This window comes from Zosterops lateralis (assembly GCF_965231275.1).
Source record: "Zosterops lateralis genome assembly, chromosome: W".
In the NCBI taxonomy this organism is placed as follows: domain Eukaryota; kingdom Metazoa; phylum Chordata; class Aves; order Passeriformes; family Zosteropidae; genus Zosterops; species Zosterops lateralis.
Genome location: NC_139801.1, coordinates 6,195,863 through 6,214,745, shown reverse-complemented (window position 1 = coordinate 6,214,745; position 18,883 = coordinate 6,195,863). Strand labels below are relative to the sequence as shown.

The following is an 18,883-nucleotide window of genomic DNA, read 5'->3' as shown; positions in this document are numbered from 1 at the left end:
GCTCATTTGCAATGCCAGCAGTTGGTCAGACTGTTCCACAGGAGCTCTGCCTGTTGTGAGAGTTCCCATCTACCTCATCTATTGCAGCATTCAGCTCACAACACACTGGAGTTGATGAGCTAATTTGCTTTCTTCAAAGTGTTCAACAAAACAAATTAAACAGCATCAAAACAAACAAAACTAAGGCCCAAATAAAAACACCTCTCCCCATACCCCCCCACAGTGGGTTCCCTGCTATTCCCAAAGACCTGTGTCTTTGAAAGACAGGTGTCTGCCAGGGAAAATCCGGAGCCTCCCATGGAATGGAGAACGTAAACCCCCTCCCTCTGAATTATTATAATTTTGAAATTAAGGGTCTCTCAGACAAAGGTATGGGGATAGGAATATCAGTTCTTTACTAGTATGTATAACAAGGCAAACAAAACAACTACAGCATTAACAACAAAACAGAACCAGGAACCTCGTGACAGCCTCCTCGGCTGAGATGGGAAGAGATGGAGGAGAGGCTTTGCTTCACAAAACTCTGGGTCAGTCTGATCCCAGTGCCTCTGCAGGACTCTGAGGAGCACCAAGATGGAACGGCAGGAATGAGCAGGAATCCCAGACTGGTGGACGAGATGTATCAGAAGCTCCACAGTGGTAGCTGGAACTGTGAGACATCCCCGCAGGGCAGGGGGTGCAGGCCTACAGCATAGCAAAGACCCAAAGCAGTGCCGAAGAAGCGGCGGGGGGGGCAGGACAGTGGCGGCCCCGCTCCAGCAAGGCAGGAGAAGGCGAGCTCAGAATTCCTGGACACACGAGCAGATGGTGGTAGATTTCCTAGGACCGGACGTGGTGGTGACAGTGAATTGTCCCTGCAGTAAGCAACAGCCTGGCCGTCCTCCTTCCGATGCCGAGAGCGAGAGAGAGCACAGCTGCTCCCAGTCCTGTCCTTTACCTGCCCCCAAAAACTCAATCTGCCCCCAAAAACTCACGGTATTTTCCCCCCCTCCCCTGAGAAACTCCCAGAGACCAAAAGGCGTGTAGACAGGTGCTACACTCCTCTCCTCTCCTTTAGCCACTTCTTTGTTTTCCTCAAGCACCCATAAGTACTCAGTAGTTAGTTTCCTAGCAACTTATGGGAAAAAAAATCTATAAGTAAAAAAGAAATCTAACTCCCAACAACCTGGAAAAGGAAGCTACAAACATGTTAAGACTATAGAAACTGAGTTGCCATCAAAAAGAAACATACTATACCCATCTTGAGTATTAAACTTTTTTATTTTTGCCATAGAAAGCTCTAAGAACTAATATCATGTATTGATTAATGAAAAGTAGAACACAACTTGAAAAAGTATGTTAATGAAAGACTGTACAACTATATACATCACAGACCGGGGAAAACCAAGGAATGTTTCACATAGAACATTTCCTAGGCAGTACCTGTAGAACTGAGAATTCAATGTATATAGTTGTCAACTTCTGCATCTTTTTATAAGCTGCATGCCTTAACAGAACAAAATAAATAAGCAGTAGATGTTATTCAATATTTATTTAGTTCACATAGTGGAATGTTATGGTATGAATCCCCAAATAAACCAGACAGTGAGGATACAGGCACCATTCCCATATTCTGGAGCAGACCTGTTAATGGTTTTATATGCATAATAAATTAAATTTTTGAAATTTTGAAATTTTTCATTTCTCTATAAATGCTTTGTCAGATTCAACCTTTTTCTTCCATTGTCCCAAAGCCAATTTCTTAATATTTATATAAGTTTTTTCATTAGGTTAAACTGGAAGTTAAATGCTTACAAAAACAAAAACACAAATATAAGTGCAATAGCCAGAAATCTAAATATAAAAGCTTACTCATGGCCCTATAAAAAGTTTTCAAATAATGGATTTTACATGTTCCCAAACCAATAAATACCGGAAATGAAATTTTAAAAATGCTTTACATACCTCTGGACTTTGGATATCAAAAATCACTTCCAAGGAAAACTGAAGACCCTGAGACACATGCAAGCACGAGTCTTCTAGCAGAAATAGTTACAAAGCCCTTATTTTCCAGTTTTCCTCCAAAAAGAGACCTTTACTAGGCACAGTTTAATTTAAGGTTTTAAATATATCAGCAGCAAATAGTGATAGCCATTATGTTTAATTCTGCTTAATTCCAGATCCCCATACAGGCCATTTACTTAAGTTGGGCTTGATGATCCTTGTGGGTCCCTTCCAACTCAAGACTATTTTGTGATTAAATGTGTCATGTCGATAACAAAAATAACATTGCATTTGTCTCATCACAAAGTTCAGGAAGTCCCACCACAGCACCAGCCAGCTGCGCCTGAGCCACCTGAGCCAAAACAGGCAATCCACACTCATGTCACATGAGAATAATGTCTGACTGCAGAAATCCCACCTCAGTTACATCCCACATTTAAAGTATGAGCCATTGTAGTCAAAGAGGTCATCAATTCGATCTGGAAATAATCAGGTATATCATGTTCTTGGCTGACAAAAGAGAAGTGCTGAGTATTATATGCACCACATAAAGAAATCCTCCTCCCATCATTGCTCACATGGATTTCTGGTGTGGTTTTTTTTTTTTTTTTTTTTGTAGCTCAACTTATATTTGAACCATTTACCACTTAGGTTCCTTTCTGTGAAGAGTACTGTATGTCTAAAACCTTTAACTTTGAAAGTCATAAAATCAAGATACTAACTTAAAACATGAAAAAGAAAATAGAAACCTGTAACTGCAATTTAAGCAATGAAAGGTTTCCATAACTAGTACTATGCACAAGTCTTTCTCAGTCACCTCTAGAACTTTAGGAGTTTTCATATTACCATTTACAAAAATCAACAAGTCACTAACTCTGAAATGCTAAACTATGACTCCAGTAAACAGCTGTTTTTCTCTACCATTTCCTGATCAAGTTGGACATCTAATTCATCTTTTAACTGCTTAAACAGGCACCAATTGCAAGGAGAATAAAATGGCAACATAATAAACCCAAACCTGGAAACAGCTGACAACTAGACAACTACAGAGAAATTATACTTTGGGTCATGGTGAATAAAGGGTATTTTCTGGTTGTTGGTTTAGTCCTCATCTTCCAAAATGTCTAAATGGGGGCAAGTGTGGGGGGAAATCCAAATCCCTGTTTCAGTTGAAGATCTAGCCAAACAGGCATACATCTTCAGTAGTCTCCGTGCTAAACCAATACAGCACTTACATGAATTTGTAGTTTTGAGAAGCCTTCAGCTAAAAACAAATAATATTTTTATCATAATTTTAAAAATTCTGGACTGAAGCCCTTCTTGAAGTGGAAAAAAAAAAAGGAACAGCACTTTATATCAAACTAATTACTGGCATTTTTTCCAGCAGTAAGAAAATGCAACAATATTTCTCAAGCTTTAAGAAGGGAAAATTATCTCCTTCCTAAGTGTTCTAAGCTTCTTCACTATTGAGCTTTGTGGGGTTTGGTTTTTACCTATTGCAAAGAGTAAAATATCATGGTCCAGGACACTGAATACTTTGCTCACCATACTGCCAAGTGTAAGTAAAGTTTGTTCAAGTTAGCCTTAATTGAGTATTGCTTCTTGACAAGACTTTTTGCATGAAGACAGATGATTAATAATATTTATAAAAGCAGAATTAAGATGCTAGCTCAAAAACAGACTACTCCAGTGTAGTAGGGGATCATGTATTTTGGCCCCTTGTTCACAAGTTGTGGGATTTTTTTTTAAATAGTTCCATGACCAAGAGACTAAGATGAAAACATCTAACTTTTTTTTTGGTTAACATCTAAACAGAATTCAGCATTAAAGTGCTAACATGAAAGAAAGGGTTTACATGGTAAGTATGGGTACAGGAAATACCTCAATTATTTTAGAAATATTTCTAGCTGTTTAGAAGGAATTGTACATTTTCAAGCCACAAATCTTCATGTTTTGATCAAATTTAACATACCAGAAAACACTGCTAGCGCCTTAGAAATGTCTTACTTTTTATTGAAGTAAATTTTCTGATTAATTGCGTCCACAAATCACTGCAGTTAGCATAGTCCATGTAAGTGCTACCATTTAGTGACTTTTTAGAACAAGTTCTTTTGACTTTAACCTTTGATTTTAAAGCAATTTCAACAGTTCAGTTAAAACAGCTGCAATGCTCCTGCACTGAATCCTTTTTCCAGCATTTCAAACATTTCAGTAAGATTCTGGTATCACAAACTCAAATTCAGTACTTCCCTCTGATGGGTTTTGTTTAAAAATTGTTTCATTCCCCTGCGGAACAAAAATGTCATCCCAGGTGATTTGTTTGGCTGGAGAGTTAGATGTTGTTCCTTCAGTGCCATCCTTCCCTGAGCCAACACGATAGACAATTCCCCCCTCATTTATCACCGGGACACTGCTGGGGCGGTCACCAATGTAGGCATACTGTCTGATCTGCAGGGACCTGCAGGGGTGCAGCCGGTACAGCTTGGTGTCTCCAGAAGGGTCTTGGCTGTGAACTGATCTTATGTGGGAGGCTGTAATTTGGTAGTTGATGAAAGATTTGCCACACGTCAAGCACTGGTACCTTCGCTCCCCAGTATGGTGAAGTTCATGCTTGGTACGATATTCTGCAAGAGCAAAAACTTTGTCACAGTAGCGACACGGGTACTTCTTCTCCCAGGAGTGAACATTGAAATGTCTCCGCAAGCTCGTCAGACACGCGTATGACCTCTTGCACACTATACAAATGTAGTAGACTCTGCCGTCCACTATGAGCTCATAGTGGTCATCGTGCTTTACTTTCATACGTTTCCCCTTTGGAGATTCATCACCAGACTTTTTGGGTGTGTCATCAGGCTTGGCTTCCCCTTCCTCAGAATCACCCTTCACAGGGATGACTATGTCATAGGTATCCTCACCGATATTTGCATAAACCTTACAGCCTGTAGATAAACCTCCTATTTCAGTTGCTGTATCTAATGTTATGATTTTCTGCCCATCTGCCACATTCTTTGATGCTAGACCCAAACTTAATTCCTTGTTGTTTCCAGAAAGGACATCTGAGATTTTTATTTTAAATTCTTCAGGTTTAGCAGATGGCTCTTGTGAAAATGTAACAACCTGTTTTTTCTGTATACCTGATCCTTCAGCACTCACTGCCTTAGGAACAGAAAGTTGCTGAACTAAAGAGCTGCTGACCAAACCAGGACTAGAGGAGCTAATGATATCATCATCTTCAACAACCTCTTCATCATCGACGACAGTTGCTTCCACTTCAGTTACAGAGCCATTATTGGATGGCTGCTGGTTCTCCTCAAGTAAATTAATTGTAGGAGTCACATGTGTTTGATGCAAGGAGCTGGCACCAAGTGATGAGTTAAGCAGAGGTTTGTTTAGCACAATGATATTAGGAGCAAAATGCTGTGGTGTGGCCGAGATGAGTGATTCAGCACCTGATTGTGTTTGGTTTGGGCTTAGCTGACTGGCAGACAAAGTGAGGTTCTGAGCTGCTGTGGTGTTCGTCAAATGGGGAGAGCCACCACTGCCACAAGATTTTTGGTCAGAAGCTCCAGCTGGATTTGAGCAAGGCTGGTTCTGGCTTGCAGCATTTTTGTCTTTAGAACATTCTACTGGAGGAACAATCTCAGAACAAAAAATTACATCATCATCATCATCCAAATCACTCACTGTAATTTTTGTAGTCTCATATTCTATGCCATGTAAGGAGAATGACTGTGTTATAACTGGCATCCCATCTGTTGCCTCTTGACCCTCTGGCCTGATTACAGTTACCTGTGTTTCAGCATCTCTTTGATTTGGACTAGAAACTGAAGTTTCTGAAGCACTGTCTTTAACCTCGCTTGGCACATTTTTGCCTTCAGCCAGAGGTATGTCCAGATCAGCTATGAATTTAACACCCAGCTCCTGTCCTGATTTAATCAGTTCATCAAGTAAATCAGATCGAACACTGATTATTTTGGAACTATAAATATAATTAAGAATTTCTGCAAAAATTTCTGCTCTTACAAAGCTCAGTTCAACCACTTGACCAGCCACTGAGAAAAGCTGGTGAAAATATGTGCTTGAGGCTGAAAGGATGTTTCTGTGAGCTCGAAATTTCCGGTCTTCCACAATGACTGTAACATCACAAAAAAGTCCATGGCCACGTTGCTCATTCAAAGACTGAAGGAGCACGCTAGAATATTGTGTGTCTGTTGCAGAAATAAGTTTTTTCCCCTCCATTTCTACAAAGGGAAAGCAAAAGATATCAAATTAGTAAAAATGCAGATTTACAGTTTGAACTGCAGGACAATGTTCACATATTTACTGTTTATTCCTTTTTTAGGAAAAACAAATCTGAGATACTGTTCAGAAGATCATGTGCTACTGCACTCCACAAATTTGTTTCTTATTGTTGTTTGTCCTTTCCTCTTCTACACAAGGTAAGTGGAATTCTGAATATATCCTCTGTTTTTACAAGGTGGGGAACAGAGAAACACCACCTCATCTTAGGCAACAGCAAATAAGGTTAATTATAAAACCAAGAAGATGGAAATTTTGGGTCCCTCAAGCAGCTTTAAACATTATTAGTAATTTCTTTTTAATTGTGAAATATTCCATAAATTGTTATGAGAAAGCCCAATAACATGAAGTTATTTATGGCCAGACACCAGAATCTGTGTGTCTGTATATTACCAGTCAACTGAGTTAATGAAAACGCTATGGATAGTGCACTTCCTTCCCCAGAAAAATAACTTTTTTAACCCCATGTCATATATTTGCAAGGCTTTGTATTTCAAACCGAAACACTGAAGCAGCACCGTAACAAAACAGATCTGTTAAGTCAAAGTAACCCATCTGTCAGCACTGCCCATTAAAAGCCCCCCAATAAACTGCAAAAAACATCAAAATAAACAACAACGAGTCACAGGCTCTAATTTTACCCGTGAAACTTTATTTCCGCAGGCCGGCCCGGGCCGGATGAGGCGCTGAGGCCGGAGCCCCGCGGCCGCCGCACACCAAACCGAGGAGCGCGTCCCGCTCTGCTCCCCCCGCGGCCCCGAGGGGCTTGACCGTGAGAACGCGTGCTCCGAGCGGGGCCGCCGCCGGGGCAGCAGCGGCCGGTCCGCGGCCGGAGGCCGAGCGGGAACGGCGGTGCTGACAGCAGCGGGGCCGCGGAGCGGCCTGGCAGCACCGGGCCCGGGTTGACGGGCGACCCCTCCGCCGCTCCCCGTTCGCTGAGCCGTCCTGAGCCCCCAGCGGGGCGAGAGGGGCAGCCGAGCCCCCCGAGCCTGCACTCTCCGCGTTACCTGCGCTGCACTCCGGCCGCGGCCCCGTCACCTCCCGCACCACCAGAACCGCCGCACTACCGCTGGGGGGCACTGCCGGAGCTGCTCTCGGCTCTGACCCGAGCGGTCTCGGGAATCTTCGGACCGGGGCGGGGCAGCGTTCCTGCCGGGCTCGGCGCTTCAGGGGCTCCGGAGACAGCCTGGGACGCACCGCCCGCGTCACGGCCCCCCGCCTGCTGGAGGCCGCCTGAGGACCCCGAGGTGCTGAGTGTGTGGCCCCGACCCTGCTTCAGCGCAGGCCTTGGGACACCTTGAATCCCGCACACGGGCCTTGCTGCGGCCTTGGCAATTCCCGCCTGGCTCCCGGCTCCCCCGCGCTCAGTGTTCCGGGCGGAGGCGGCAGTGAACTCGACACCTGCCTTACGGCTGACCGTGTGAATAAGGCCGTGGAGACGCTATTTCCCGCTGAATCTCATTTTCTTCCTGGGGGTATTGGCGCTGCTCTGCCAACGCTGACGCAGCCGGCACCTCTGCCCAGCACCGAGGGGAGCTGAAACCCACACCTGAGCACCTGAGCATTTATTTGGAATTCTTTGCACCACAGTGACACGTGTTAGACAGACTCTGCCAGCAGCTGTACAGACATGTATGGCTTTGACACAAAGTATCTTTGACAAAATGCAACTCTTGGCACATTGGACATGTGGCCACCAAAGTGACACATCCACAGTGCGGCCTCTTGGAAACTGTTGCTGTTCAGGAATGCTCAAAGAACACCAAGATCGTAAAAGATATTTTTCATCTTCGGTTACTGATCTGTTCCTTTTTTTTTTTTTTTTGTCCCTATGCATTCTGTGGACTTGAACCACAGGGGTTCCTGATTTTTCTTAAGATTCGAAAACTTTGTCAAGAACAAATGTCCTGTCAAGTTCAATGAAAAACATGAACAGGCCACAGTCACTGGCAGAAATTACTGCAATCCTTCACTACATAAATCAGCAATGAAATGGTCCTGCCCAGATTTATGAGCTCTTCTAGTGAGAAAATCACCTGCCATACTCCCTGTATTTGTACAGTTAGTAATAGAAATGCCTTTTTGAAGTGAGCCTTCAGATTTTAAATGTTACAAAACCAGTTTCTCCTTATTTATAGGTTTTACCAGAGTCAACTGAAGGAGAATAAATAATAGAAAACACTCATCAGGGAAAACATAGGCTTTTCTTCCTCATATGACCCTTCAATTCTTTTCTCCTTTGATACAGGTTCTTAGTAATTTTGACACGGGAGGTTATATTAAATGAAAATAATAATGTAATTGTTTTAATACTTAATCCAGTGCTTTTTTTCCTCCTCCAAAAATGTGTGATGGCCCAAATTAAACAATTTCTTACCCTTTAATTCTCCAGCTTTAAGGACTTCTCACTGCCTCTTCCAACACTAAATAACTAACAGGAAAACTTACAGCTACAGACGAGCACTGACTTGGAAGGATCCCTCCTCCTGAGGCATCACCAGATCTCAAAAATCAGGTTTGAACCACTTAGGCACAGAAATGCTGCCTGATTTAAAAGCTGCTGGGAGAGCTGGACCATCTTGACTTTTACCTTTCTCACAGCAGCTTTTTTCTGTGGCAACTCCTTCTGTCAGATATAGAATCTGAATCCCTCTGTCACATTGCTGCAGTCAGGACAGAGCTAATGCTCTCCCCAGCTCAGCCAAATTGACTGAAGCTGCCACTGTCTTGCTGCACCTGAAAGATGAATTTCAATGTGAATTTTTTTTGTCAGCATGTATCTCCTAGTTTAGGGGTTGGTTTTTCCACTTTTATTTTTAGATAAGCCTAGAAAGTGTTTGGGGATTCAAGTCACATAAACCCTTACAATATAAATAACAATATAAAAGAACCATTTTATCTAAGATATTGACAAGAAACATCTGGAATATAGAACTACATGTGGTATTCTTGGAACTGAAAAAATATGTAAGAGACCCAATGGCAACTTTTATCTTAATGTATAGAAGTGATCAAAAAATCTCTGGGATGGAGGTTCTGAAAATACGAAGTACAAATTTAAAGAAATTTATGTGCAGGCTTTTGTGAGAAGACAAAAAAGTATGCAATTCAATAATGAGTTCAATTAAGCAATTTGAGGAGCTCTTTTGTTTTTTAAAAAATACAGTTTTTGAGAATAGAAAATTATTTTAAAGAGCTGACAAATTTGAGAGACAAAGTAACATTCTCCATCATGAAAACATGCATTTTATATTAAAGTAAATTAAATTTTTAAAGCAGAACAGTTAAGGGTTTTCAATAAAATTGAAATTCAATAGTTATCCTACCTAAGACTACCTTTAAGGACAGAAATATTCTTCCACTGTGGGAATTTCAAATAAAAAAATCACTGCTTCTGAAAGACTCCAAAATACAAATTTCCACTGTTTGTGCTTTGAAGAAATCTCTGAGAGTATTTCTCCTGTCAATCCCATTATATAAAGCTTCATATAACTGAATTAAGAGTCCAGTGATCCTTTTTATTGACATTAGTAGTTGTAGATGCTGTTATGTACTGCATGAGCATTATAACTTGTGTACAAAAGCACTTCAAGTCACCTTACAATATTAGGTAACACAGGTGTAGAGTGCTCCTGAGGCAGATGTTTTAGTCATCATTTAGTCAGATCTGTTTGCCAAAATAATCAAAAGAAGGGAGAAACCGGGCTGTCCTCACACAGACACAGGTGACGGTAACACCACACACATGGGCAGTCTCTGGTAAATCTTTTCCCTCCCTGTTCTGCACATGGTTACTTGCACCCCAAAAAATACACAATTTAAATAGGCTTCCTCCATCTTACAGATTTTTTTTTATGCCACTTATGGTAGGTTTGGGAGCTAAAATACTGTTTCATTGGTGAAAAAGAGACTGACATACCCTGACATAATTTCTGGACAGTGTAAACCAGCATGGGCTTCCCAGGGTGGAGCAGCTGTCCAAAATGCCCCCTTTACACAGAGCTGGCCAGACCCGGCGATATTACACTGCACTTTCCAGAGCTGAGCAGAAACTCGGGGTTTTTTTAAGAAAGCTCCGTGGCAACGTGGTCAAACCTGAGGGGAAATGGCGCTCACAGAAGAGCGGGTGTCTTATCTGAATACATAATTTGTATCATCTTCATAGATAAAGGTTAAGGTTGGAAAATACTTAAGATCATCAACTCCAACCGTGAACCTAGCACCATGTTCACCATTAAACCATATCCTTAAGTCCCACCTCCATTTAACATTTCCAGGACCACTTCGCTGGGCAGCCTATTCCTGTGCTTGACAACCTTTCCCATGAAAAAATTTTCCATATACTCGACCTAAACCTCCCCTGACGCAACTTGGGGCCATTTCCTCTCGTCCTGTCAGTTTTGCCCTGAGACGCTGCACCGGAGCGGCGGCTAGCGCCGTGTCAGGCCGCGCTGGGAGGTGCCGGGCGGCTGAACATGCGAAACGGGGCCTTTCCCGGGCCGGACCGTGTCAGGCGGTGCCAGGGCCGGCCAAGAAGGGGGAACCCCGTAGGGGCACGGTGAGCTGTCCGCGGGGCAGTGCTGCTCCCGGGCTGCCCTGGACAGCTCCCGGGGCCGTGGCCCCGCGCGCCGCCCGCGGCTCGCCCCGCGTCGCCGCCTCACCTTCCGCCGCTGCCATGCGCGCGTCCATCTCTGCCAGGCGGCCGCCGCGGGGCACAAAGGGAGCCGCCGCCGGCGCGACCACCGCCGCGTTGCCGGCCAGGCGGGTGGGGCGGTGACCCCACGGGCGGGGCCGCCCCGCTCCCGCCCGGTCGGGAGGGCGCCGGAAGCCGCCGGAAGCGGCTCCGCCGCAGCCATGGCGCCTGCGTCCCGCTCCCACTCCCCGCCCGCCACCAGCTCCGAGCGCCGCGGCTGCCGCTCGCGGGACCGCTCCCGGTCCCGGTCCCGCGAGCGCAATGGCCAGAGGCGCCTGAGCCACCGGCGGAGCCACAGCCGGTCCCGGAGCCCCGGCGCGCCGCGCTCCTCCGCGCACCACGGGCACCACCACCACGGCAAATGGCCCGAGTACTACGAGAAAGAGAAGGAAGAGATCCTGCGGCAGAGGTGAGCGCCAGCGCGGGGTCGGGTCTGCCCTACCGGGCCCCTCTCTGCGCCGAAGGAACGGTGCTCCCGGGAGGGGCAGGGGCCTGCGGGTGTTGGGCGAGTGGCCAGTCCTGGTTCTGTACGGCCCCGTCACGGACTCAGCCCCTTCACGGGCTCTTCGTGCGTTCACCGCGGGCAGGGCCGCCCGGGGGGGACGGGACGGAGCTCGGCTGGAAGGGGGTTAGCACCTGCAAACGCCGATCCTCTGCAGCGTGCGGAGCTCTGTTGCCAGACTGCCGGCCTGCGAGCTTGCTCCTTTCTCCGAGTTGTTTCTTATCCTTATTGTAAGTGCTTTAGGCGATTAGAAACACTAACGTGTGGGACTTAAAATGTTTGTGTGCTGGGTATGGCAAACTAGGCCTCAGTGACAGTGTTTCTCTTTACAGGAGACTCAATGAGAGGGAGAGAATTGGAGAACTGGGGGCACCTGAAGTCTGGGGGTTGTCACCAAAAGTTCCTGACCCAGAGTAAGGCATATTCTTTCTTCATGCTTTTTATAATATTAATTACATATCAGTTCAGTTTATAAAGGTGCTTTATCCCTGTGCTAGTCATAGTGCCACAATACTTATTGTATCAGTTCCTTTCTGAAACAACATAATGAGATTACTAGGGTTTTTTTCCATCAAATAATTCCAACATACCAATTATGCAATATGTGAATTTATTGTAGATTAGGTGACTGTTGTGTTGTGGTTCTGACAGAAGTTCCCAGGCTAAATTAGCTCTTTAATATTTTACTTCTTTGCAAGGATTGACTCAAAATGTCTTTGGTCATATGTGTACCTTTGATCTTGAGTATGACAAAACAGATTTTAAGTAGCAAACTGTTATTTTATTCAGTTCTGATGAGCACACACCGGTAGAAGATGAAGAGGCAAAATCTAAGAGTAGTTCTTCAGATTCCAGCTCAGAAGGTATTTTGTTTGGCTTGCACTGCTTTTTTGAAAATGGGAAGCTACTGTGGCTTAGAATCTTCTGCTGCTGCTTGCAGGAGGTTCCCTGGCTTAGATGGGTGGAAGTGAGTGGGGTGGGCTCCAGCTCAAAGAAGAGCATTGCTTTGGGAAGGTCAGGGAATACATATGGAACTAGATGTTCTTTGTTCTCTAATGTTATCTTTTAAAACATTCCAGAGGAAAAGAAGAAAAAGAAGAAAAAAAGACAAAAGAAAAAACATAAGTCATCCAAAAGAAAGCGCAGGAAACATTCTGAGGACAGCGACAGTGACTCTGAGTCTGAGCAGAACTCCAGTGGTAAGACAAGAGGGTTTCAGCTTGCACTCTGGTCTCAGGAAATGGGATTTCTGAATTTAGCATCCACTGGGCCTCTCATGCCAGAGATCTGTTTGATATGTTCTCATATTGACCAGTACTGCAGAGAGCTTTCTACTAACACTTTCCCAGTATATACAAGTCCCATCAGTGTGTGTACTAGGGCATTCTGGTGTAGGCAGTTAGTGATGGAAATAGGCTCAGGGTTAGGGTAGTAGTTAGGTTAATTGGTAGGGGTAGTGGTTAGTGTAATTCTTAGCAGTAGGATTAGGGGAGTGGTTAGGCTTAAGGTTAGGGTTGGGAGAGTAAAAGAGCCTACGGCTCCAGGAACACTGGGGCTGGAAAAGGCATGCCTAGGCAATCCCAGCAAGGCCCCAACATTGCTGTTCCTACATCTTTCTGACCTGGAAAACCCATAATATTGAGTTTGGGTTAGGACTAAGGCTAGGATTATAGTTAGGCTTATGGTTAGGCTTGAGAGAGTCAGAGAGTCTACAGCTCCAGGAACACTGGGGCTGGAAAAGGCATGCCATGTTGTTCACAGGGCAGCAAACTACTTAGTTGTAACTAATAATTTCTTTGTGATAATAGATGCACTTCCTTTTTTCAGATAAAGCTAAAAAGAAAAGCAAGAAGAGGAAAAAGAAGAACAAAAAGTAAGTGTCATGGTTACTGTGTGTCATTTTGGCTGCTGTTGGCTGGAGGGCAGCTCAGTTTTCTTTGCAGGCCCTGAGGGAGCCTGAGGACCTTGGATAATTTGCAAGAGCTGGCAAATAATATTAATTTGATGGATTTTATTTAAATCTACACAATTGTGCACAACTCCCTGTAGAGCCACTTTCTAACACTCTATGGAAGTCAAAACAGAACATATATATTGTTTTGGCTTTGCTGTAAAGTGTTTTGTATGAAACAGCAGACAGCCAGTCTTCCTATAAGTGAAAGTTGCCTTGAGAAACTAATTATTTGAGTATGATTCCAATCACCTTTTTTCATCTTAAATTTTTATAAATAGCATGTCTGTCTGGCTTTATCACAGGAAGAAGTATAAGAAAAAGAAAGCTAAGAAGAGCAGGAGGGAATCCAGTGATTCAAGTAGCAAAGATTCCGATGATGAAATGTTTCAAGGGGATGATCTCTGGATTGAGAGGTCAGGTAGGTTCACCTGACTTTAAACTTGGATGGAAACTTCTTGATGTCCTTTTTGTGAATTCTTTGTTAGGTGTTGCTGACCTGTGTAACACTTCTGATAACAAAGAACAATGGGCACAAGATTAATCTTCCTCATTATTTGACTGTTGCAGAAAATACTGAAGCTGATAGTTTGATTGGACCAGAGGCTCCCAAAACTCACACATCTCAGGATGATAGGCCTTTGAAGTGAGTAGACAACTCTAATGGTACTTTGATCAAATCAAGTAAATCAAGTGTGAAAGTTACTGTTTAAAAGGGCTGTTGCAACAATAAGGCATGCAGAGGGAGAAATGCTGTGCCAGAAACTCACAAGTTCTAGTGGTGCTAGGCTTTCCCCTGGCCTGAATTTGGGTAGAAAAGTCTGGTTTATGCTTTTTAGCCTTGATTCTTAGAAAAATGAATTGTAAGTGCCTTTATTCTAAAGCTCTGCAGTATTGTGACTTTGTAGTGTCATCAGAATGAACTCAGCTGATAATTTAAGATGTTGTTGCTAGTGTTGCCATAAGGAAGAAACAGGCCAATATGTGGGAAAGAATAAGAAAGTGTTTAAAAATGCATCTGTATATAGTAGTGAACAGGGAAGTTGGATGTTTAGCTCAGGCTCTTTCTATCTGAAACTACTGAAATCACCACTTTTGGTTTTTTAGCTATGGACATGCCCTCCTGCCTGGTGAAGGTGCAGCCATGGCAGAATACGTAAAAGCAGGGAAACGCATTCCCCGCAGAGGTGAAATCGGCTTGACAAGTGAAGAGATCGCATCGTTTGAGAGCTCTGGTTACGTCATGAGTGGCAGCAGGTATGGTTTTGATTATGGCAATGGTTCAGTGGAATTTTCAAGAGCTGGTTTCTCTGCTGGCTGAACAGAAGACTACTTCCAAGCTCTACTTGCAAGCATGGAGGAGAAGGTACTCTGCTTGCAATAATCTACACTAAACTCCCCATTGCTAGAGATGGATAGTGAGTTTTTCAAGGACACTTTCTCCTCAAGAGCAAAAGTTCTTCACAGGCAATACTCTTCTAATTATTTCAAATGAGGAGGTGCTTGTGTCAGGTGGCTCAAAGGTGGTCTGTTTGGACAGCCCTGGGGATGTGCTGGCCCTTCATCAGGAGACAAATCAATGTGTGAGAAGTTGGCTGCACTTTTTTCTCTATGACCAACAAGAATCTCACTTTAATATTGGTGAGCCAGCAGCTGACACCCTGGGGGTAGGAGAGGCTTCTGGCTGACTGCCTGAGAACAGACAGTCAGAAATCAGTTCCTTGCTCTGCCACATTCCTTCCTGGGAAGGTTAGTGTGCAGTTTGGATTATCTAGTTTAGGTATGTTTTGCCAGTTGGCAAGGTCAGCACAAAAGATGCAGATACCAACTTTAAGGAGTAAGTATAATTTTCTACAGTGCAAAACTGTAAGGCATTACAAAGGATAAGCTAAGTAATGCACCTAATCATTACTGCAAAAGATTGCCTAGAGTGATTAAGAAAGATACATCACCAGTTACCCTAATACTTTACCATCATCCAGACCTGCACATTAGCTGGGGAGCCCCAGTCACAGCAAAGGATTAGAGAACCATTCCTGGGAATTCCTACATGGTGTGTCCACCTGTAGCCGAGGCCTCCATCTTCACTGTGAGAGGGCCCAGCTTTTAGACTGTAGAATAAACAAGCTTACACAACTTCTAGTGCAGGAACATCTGGTTTCATCCTCCTCTTGGGTTCCACCCAAAGCCTGGCCAGGGCTTGAGGAGGAACCAAGGGATCTGGCTTTGATCATATACCTTCAAACAAGGCCAGAGGTCTGATTTCATGCCTTTGTCTGGCTTCTAAATGCAGAAAGATAAATATATTCTTATCACACTACATATTTCACTAATGTTCATGCATATTACCTTAATGAGTGGATACAGATATAACATTTTGTTGGAAGGTTCATCTAGAGGTCAACTTTGACCCGGGGCCTGTTGCTCAGGCCTTAGTACTTCAGTATCTTTATTTAAAGCCCCTGAACACATTCAGGCCAGTTGATGGCTGGAAGCTGTGACAGGGCACTGACAGCCCCCTGCCCTTGCTGACATAACCCGTGTTCTCCCCCACAGGCATCGCCGCATGGAAGCTGTGCGTCTGCGTAAAGAGAACCAGATCTACAGCGCAGATGAAAAGAGAGCTCTGGCATCCTTCAACCAGGAGGAGAGGAGGAAACGAGAGAATAAGATCCTTGCAAGCTTTCGAGAGATGGTCTACAGAAAGACTAAAGGCAAAGAGGAAAAATAATGCTTCATTTGAGCTGTACACCATAGCTTGCACCACGTGGCAGCTAACCGGAGGGGGGTTTAGCACTGATGGTAAAAACCAATTAGTGGCTGGCTTTAAGATTGACGTCCGGATTGGCCAATTAAAATAGGGATACACCTCTGGGTCACACAGGCTTAAAAATCAGAAGAAGGCTGGGAAACTTTCTCTTCCTTCCAGCTTGCCAGCAGGTAGCACCGGTCGTGGTCGTGCGGCAGCCGGGCAGGCCGGGCCAGGCCATGGCCGGGCCTGGTAGCAGCTGCCAGCGGGGGAGGGGAAAAAGCCCTGGCTACTAACATCTAGCCAATTTTAAAGCTCACCCCAGCAGCTGCCTGTGCCACTGGCCAGGGGAGATGTTACCCCTGTCTTTCCCCCTCCTCCCCCCCGGGAGCTGCTCCTTGCCCGGGCTCGGCACACCCCATGACACCGAGGGGTGGGCAGGAGGCATTTATAGGCATTTATGATTCTGGCTGCTTTCATTTCTGACTGCTGTTTTCAGCTAAATCTCGGCTTGGGTTCTCCCCCCCCCTATTGGCGCAGCCTTGAAATCTGACACTGTGAGCAGCAGCAAGGGAGAGGACCTGGGCAAGATTTAACTCTTTCGTGGCACAGATAAAGCTTCCAGAGCCCTAACCCTTCTCTGAGGGAGAGAAACTATCAAAGTAGGAGATATTTAAAGAGACAGTATGAAGATATCAAAGTCAGTGAAGGAAGAGTGACCCCTTAGGTGGAAGTTGCCTTGGTCCTAGGCTGAAAATCTCCTATGAGTTGTGGTAACAAGCTGTAATATGAATATGCAAGAATATTCCTTTACATCGTGGACAATATGAATTGGGGAAAATTATTATTCAGATATGTGGATTTGAGCAAAGGTATTTGTGATTGACTGAGTGAATATTAAATTAGTAGCTGTGATCTTGTGATCCTATGAGATGTTGGAACAAAGAAAGAAGCCCTCTGCACCAGTGATGAAGTGAGAAAACATCTCTGTTCTCTGAGATGAAGAATCCTTTGCCTTTAGAGTTGTTTATTTTTAAAATGACACCCCAGTATGCATGAGTCCATGGCCCATAGGTAGCCACGTGGGAAAGGCTATGTGATATGGGAGGTCCACTATGGGTTTTACCCACACCTCTGAGGGTCCAGCCTTTGCAAAGAAGTGGCTAATATTAATTAGCGAGACAACATGATCAAGTGTGTCTTGAAAAATCAAAAAGGTTTTAATAAAGAAGGAAAATAATACAAAGGCAAAGCCGAGCACAGTATAGAGGCAAGTCTCCTACTTGCTACAACACCTCGAAAAGCATGGAGTGTCTTTGTTCTCTGTCGTTAGTACTCAACAGTTTAGGTGGGCTTTTTGGCCCTTGGCCCAATGAGATGAGCAACAGACTTTGAGTTACATTCCCAGAGCCCAATCCACACTTCTGTGCTGGCTCCGAGCCAATTACAATGAGAAACCCACAGTACTTTCCAGCTAAACTTCCTAAAATGTCTAAAGGCAAACTGAGATTCTTTCCCTATTTGGAAGCATCTGCTAGAGGTATAGGGTGCATTACCACAGTCCACAACTGCAGAAGTTCCTGGGCAGCTGCCTTTGTGAGAGTCAGAAGCCACAACCAGACTGTTTTTCTTGTAGAAAGTTACCAGAACAAATCAGGAGAGACTTCTCTCTCTAAAAAGACTGAATGAAAGACTATTCTATGAATGGTACTGACCTAGAGTTCTGAGTTTTGTCTCTTTACATTGTTTGGGAGGAAAAAACACACTTGGAGGGAGGAGGAGGAGTGTTTTGAAAGTTTCATTTTGATTCTTATTTTCTTCTTTTAGTGTGTGTTAATAAATCTATCTTTGTACCCTTTTAAGTTTGGGCCTGCTTGCTTTTCTCCTAATCCTATCTCACAGCAGAAAAGACACTCAAACCACTACACTAAATTTGGCAAACAGAATTTGGCAAACATGAAACCACTACACCAGTCCAGTTGTGATATGAAAAAAGCTGCAGGTGCTGCAGCACCTTTCACCCAACAGGGCCAAGCCTCAGGAGTGGATTACTTGTATCAAGGAAACAGTTATTTTCATCAGATTTTCTTGGATGGTTTGTTTACCATCTACAAGGAATCCCTGTAAAGAGAAAGGTTGCGAGGCAGGAACAGGTGGGGAAGATTAGAGATGTCAGTGTTCTGTGCTTGCTTTGAATCAGACAAGCCAAAGGATCCCATGGGAAGGCTTTGTTAACTAATGCCAATAAGTGTGGTGTTTTTTATTCCATTTATTTTTATTAATCATAGGATCATTTAGCTTGGGAAAGACCTTTAACAAGCTACTAGCACCAGTAGAAAAAATGAAGGAACTCCTGAGTTCCTGTTTTAAGATCCAGGACTGTCCGCTTCAATATATTTTCACAAGTCTTTTAGATTTAGGTTTTTCCTCAAAACAGTTGAGTTTGGTTTGTGATTCAAACCAGATGTGTAAATATTTTGTAAATGAGTTTGTAATTTAATACAGATGGGCTTCAGTTACTTTAGAGCAAGCAGATCGCAACTGAGGTGTAAAGTAACAGTAATAGGAGGGTCTGATCTTCAATCCACTGAAACACATGGTGAAGAACTAAGCTGCTTGCTTCTTTTCCTCCTATGTTATACATAGACATCCATGCAGTGGAGTGCACTGATTGGAACCCCTGGATGTACACAGGTGGTAACAAGG

General features: G+C 44.1%; 2 protein-coding genes across 2 annotated transcripts; one reads left to right on the top strand and one right to left on the bottom strand.

Moving 5' to 3' along the window:
* Window positions 1–364: 364 nt before the first annotated feature.
* LOC310922262 (transcriptional regulator Kaiso-like) lies at window positions 365–7,340 on the bottom strand. Its single transcript, XM_083882709.1, has 2 exons — window positions 7,290–7,340; window positions 365–6,224 (listed from the first exon to the last, which is right to left on the bottom strand). Exon 2 carries the CDS (start codon window positions 6,220–6,222, stop codon window positions 4,192–4,194), a length of 2,031 nt encoding a protein of 676 aa, XP_083738835.1. The 5' UTR covers window positions 6,223–6,224; window positions 7,290–7,340; the 3' UTR covers window positions 365–4,191.
* A 3,796-nt stretch (window positions 7,341–11,136) lies between these two features.
* On the top strand, window positions 11,137–16,280 carry LOC310922134 (NKAP-like protein; the record flags this gene model as incomplete). Its single annotated transcript, XM_083882532.1, has 9 exons — window positions 11,137–11,384; window positions 11,810–11,890; window positions 12,267–12,340; window positions 12,557–12,676; window positions 13,305–13,350; window positions 13,734–13,849; window positions 13,999–14,074; window positions 14,536–14,685; window positions 15,985–16,280. 9 exons carry the CDS (start codon window positions 11,137–11,139, stop codon window positions 16,157–16,159), a joined length of 1,086 nt encoding a protein of 361 aa, XP_083738658.1. The 3' UTR covers window positions 16,160–16,280.
* Window positions 16,281–18,883: the final 2,603 nt, after the last annotated feature.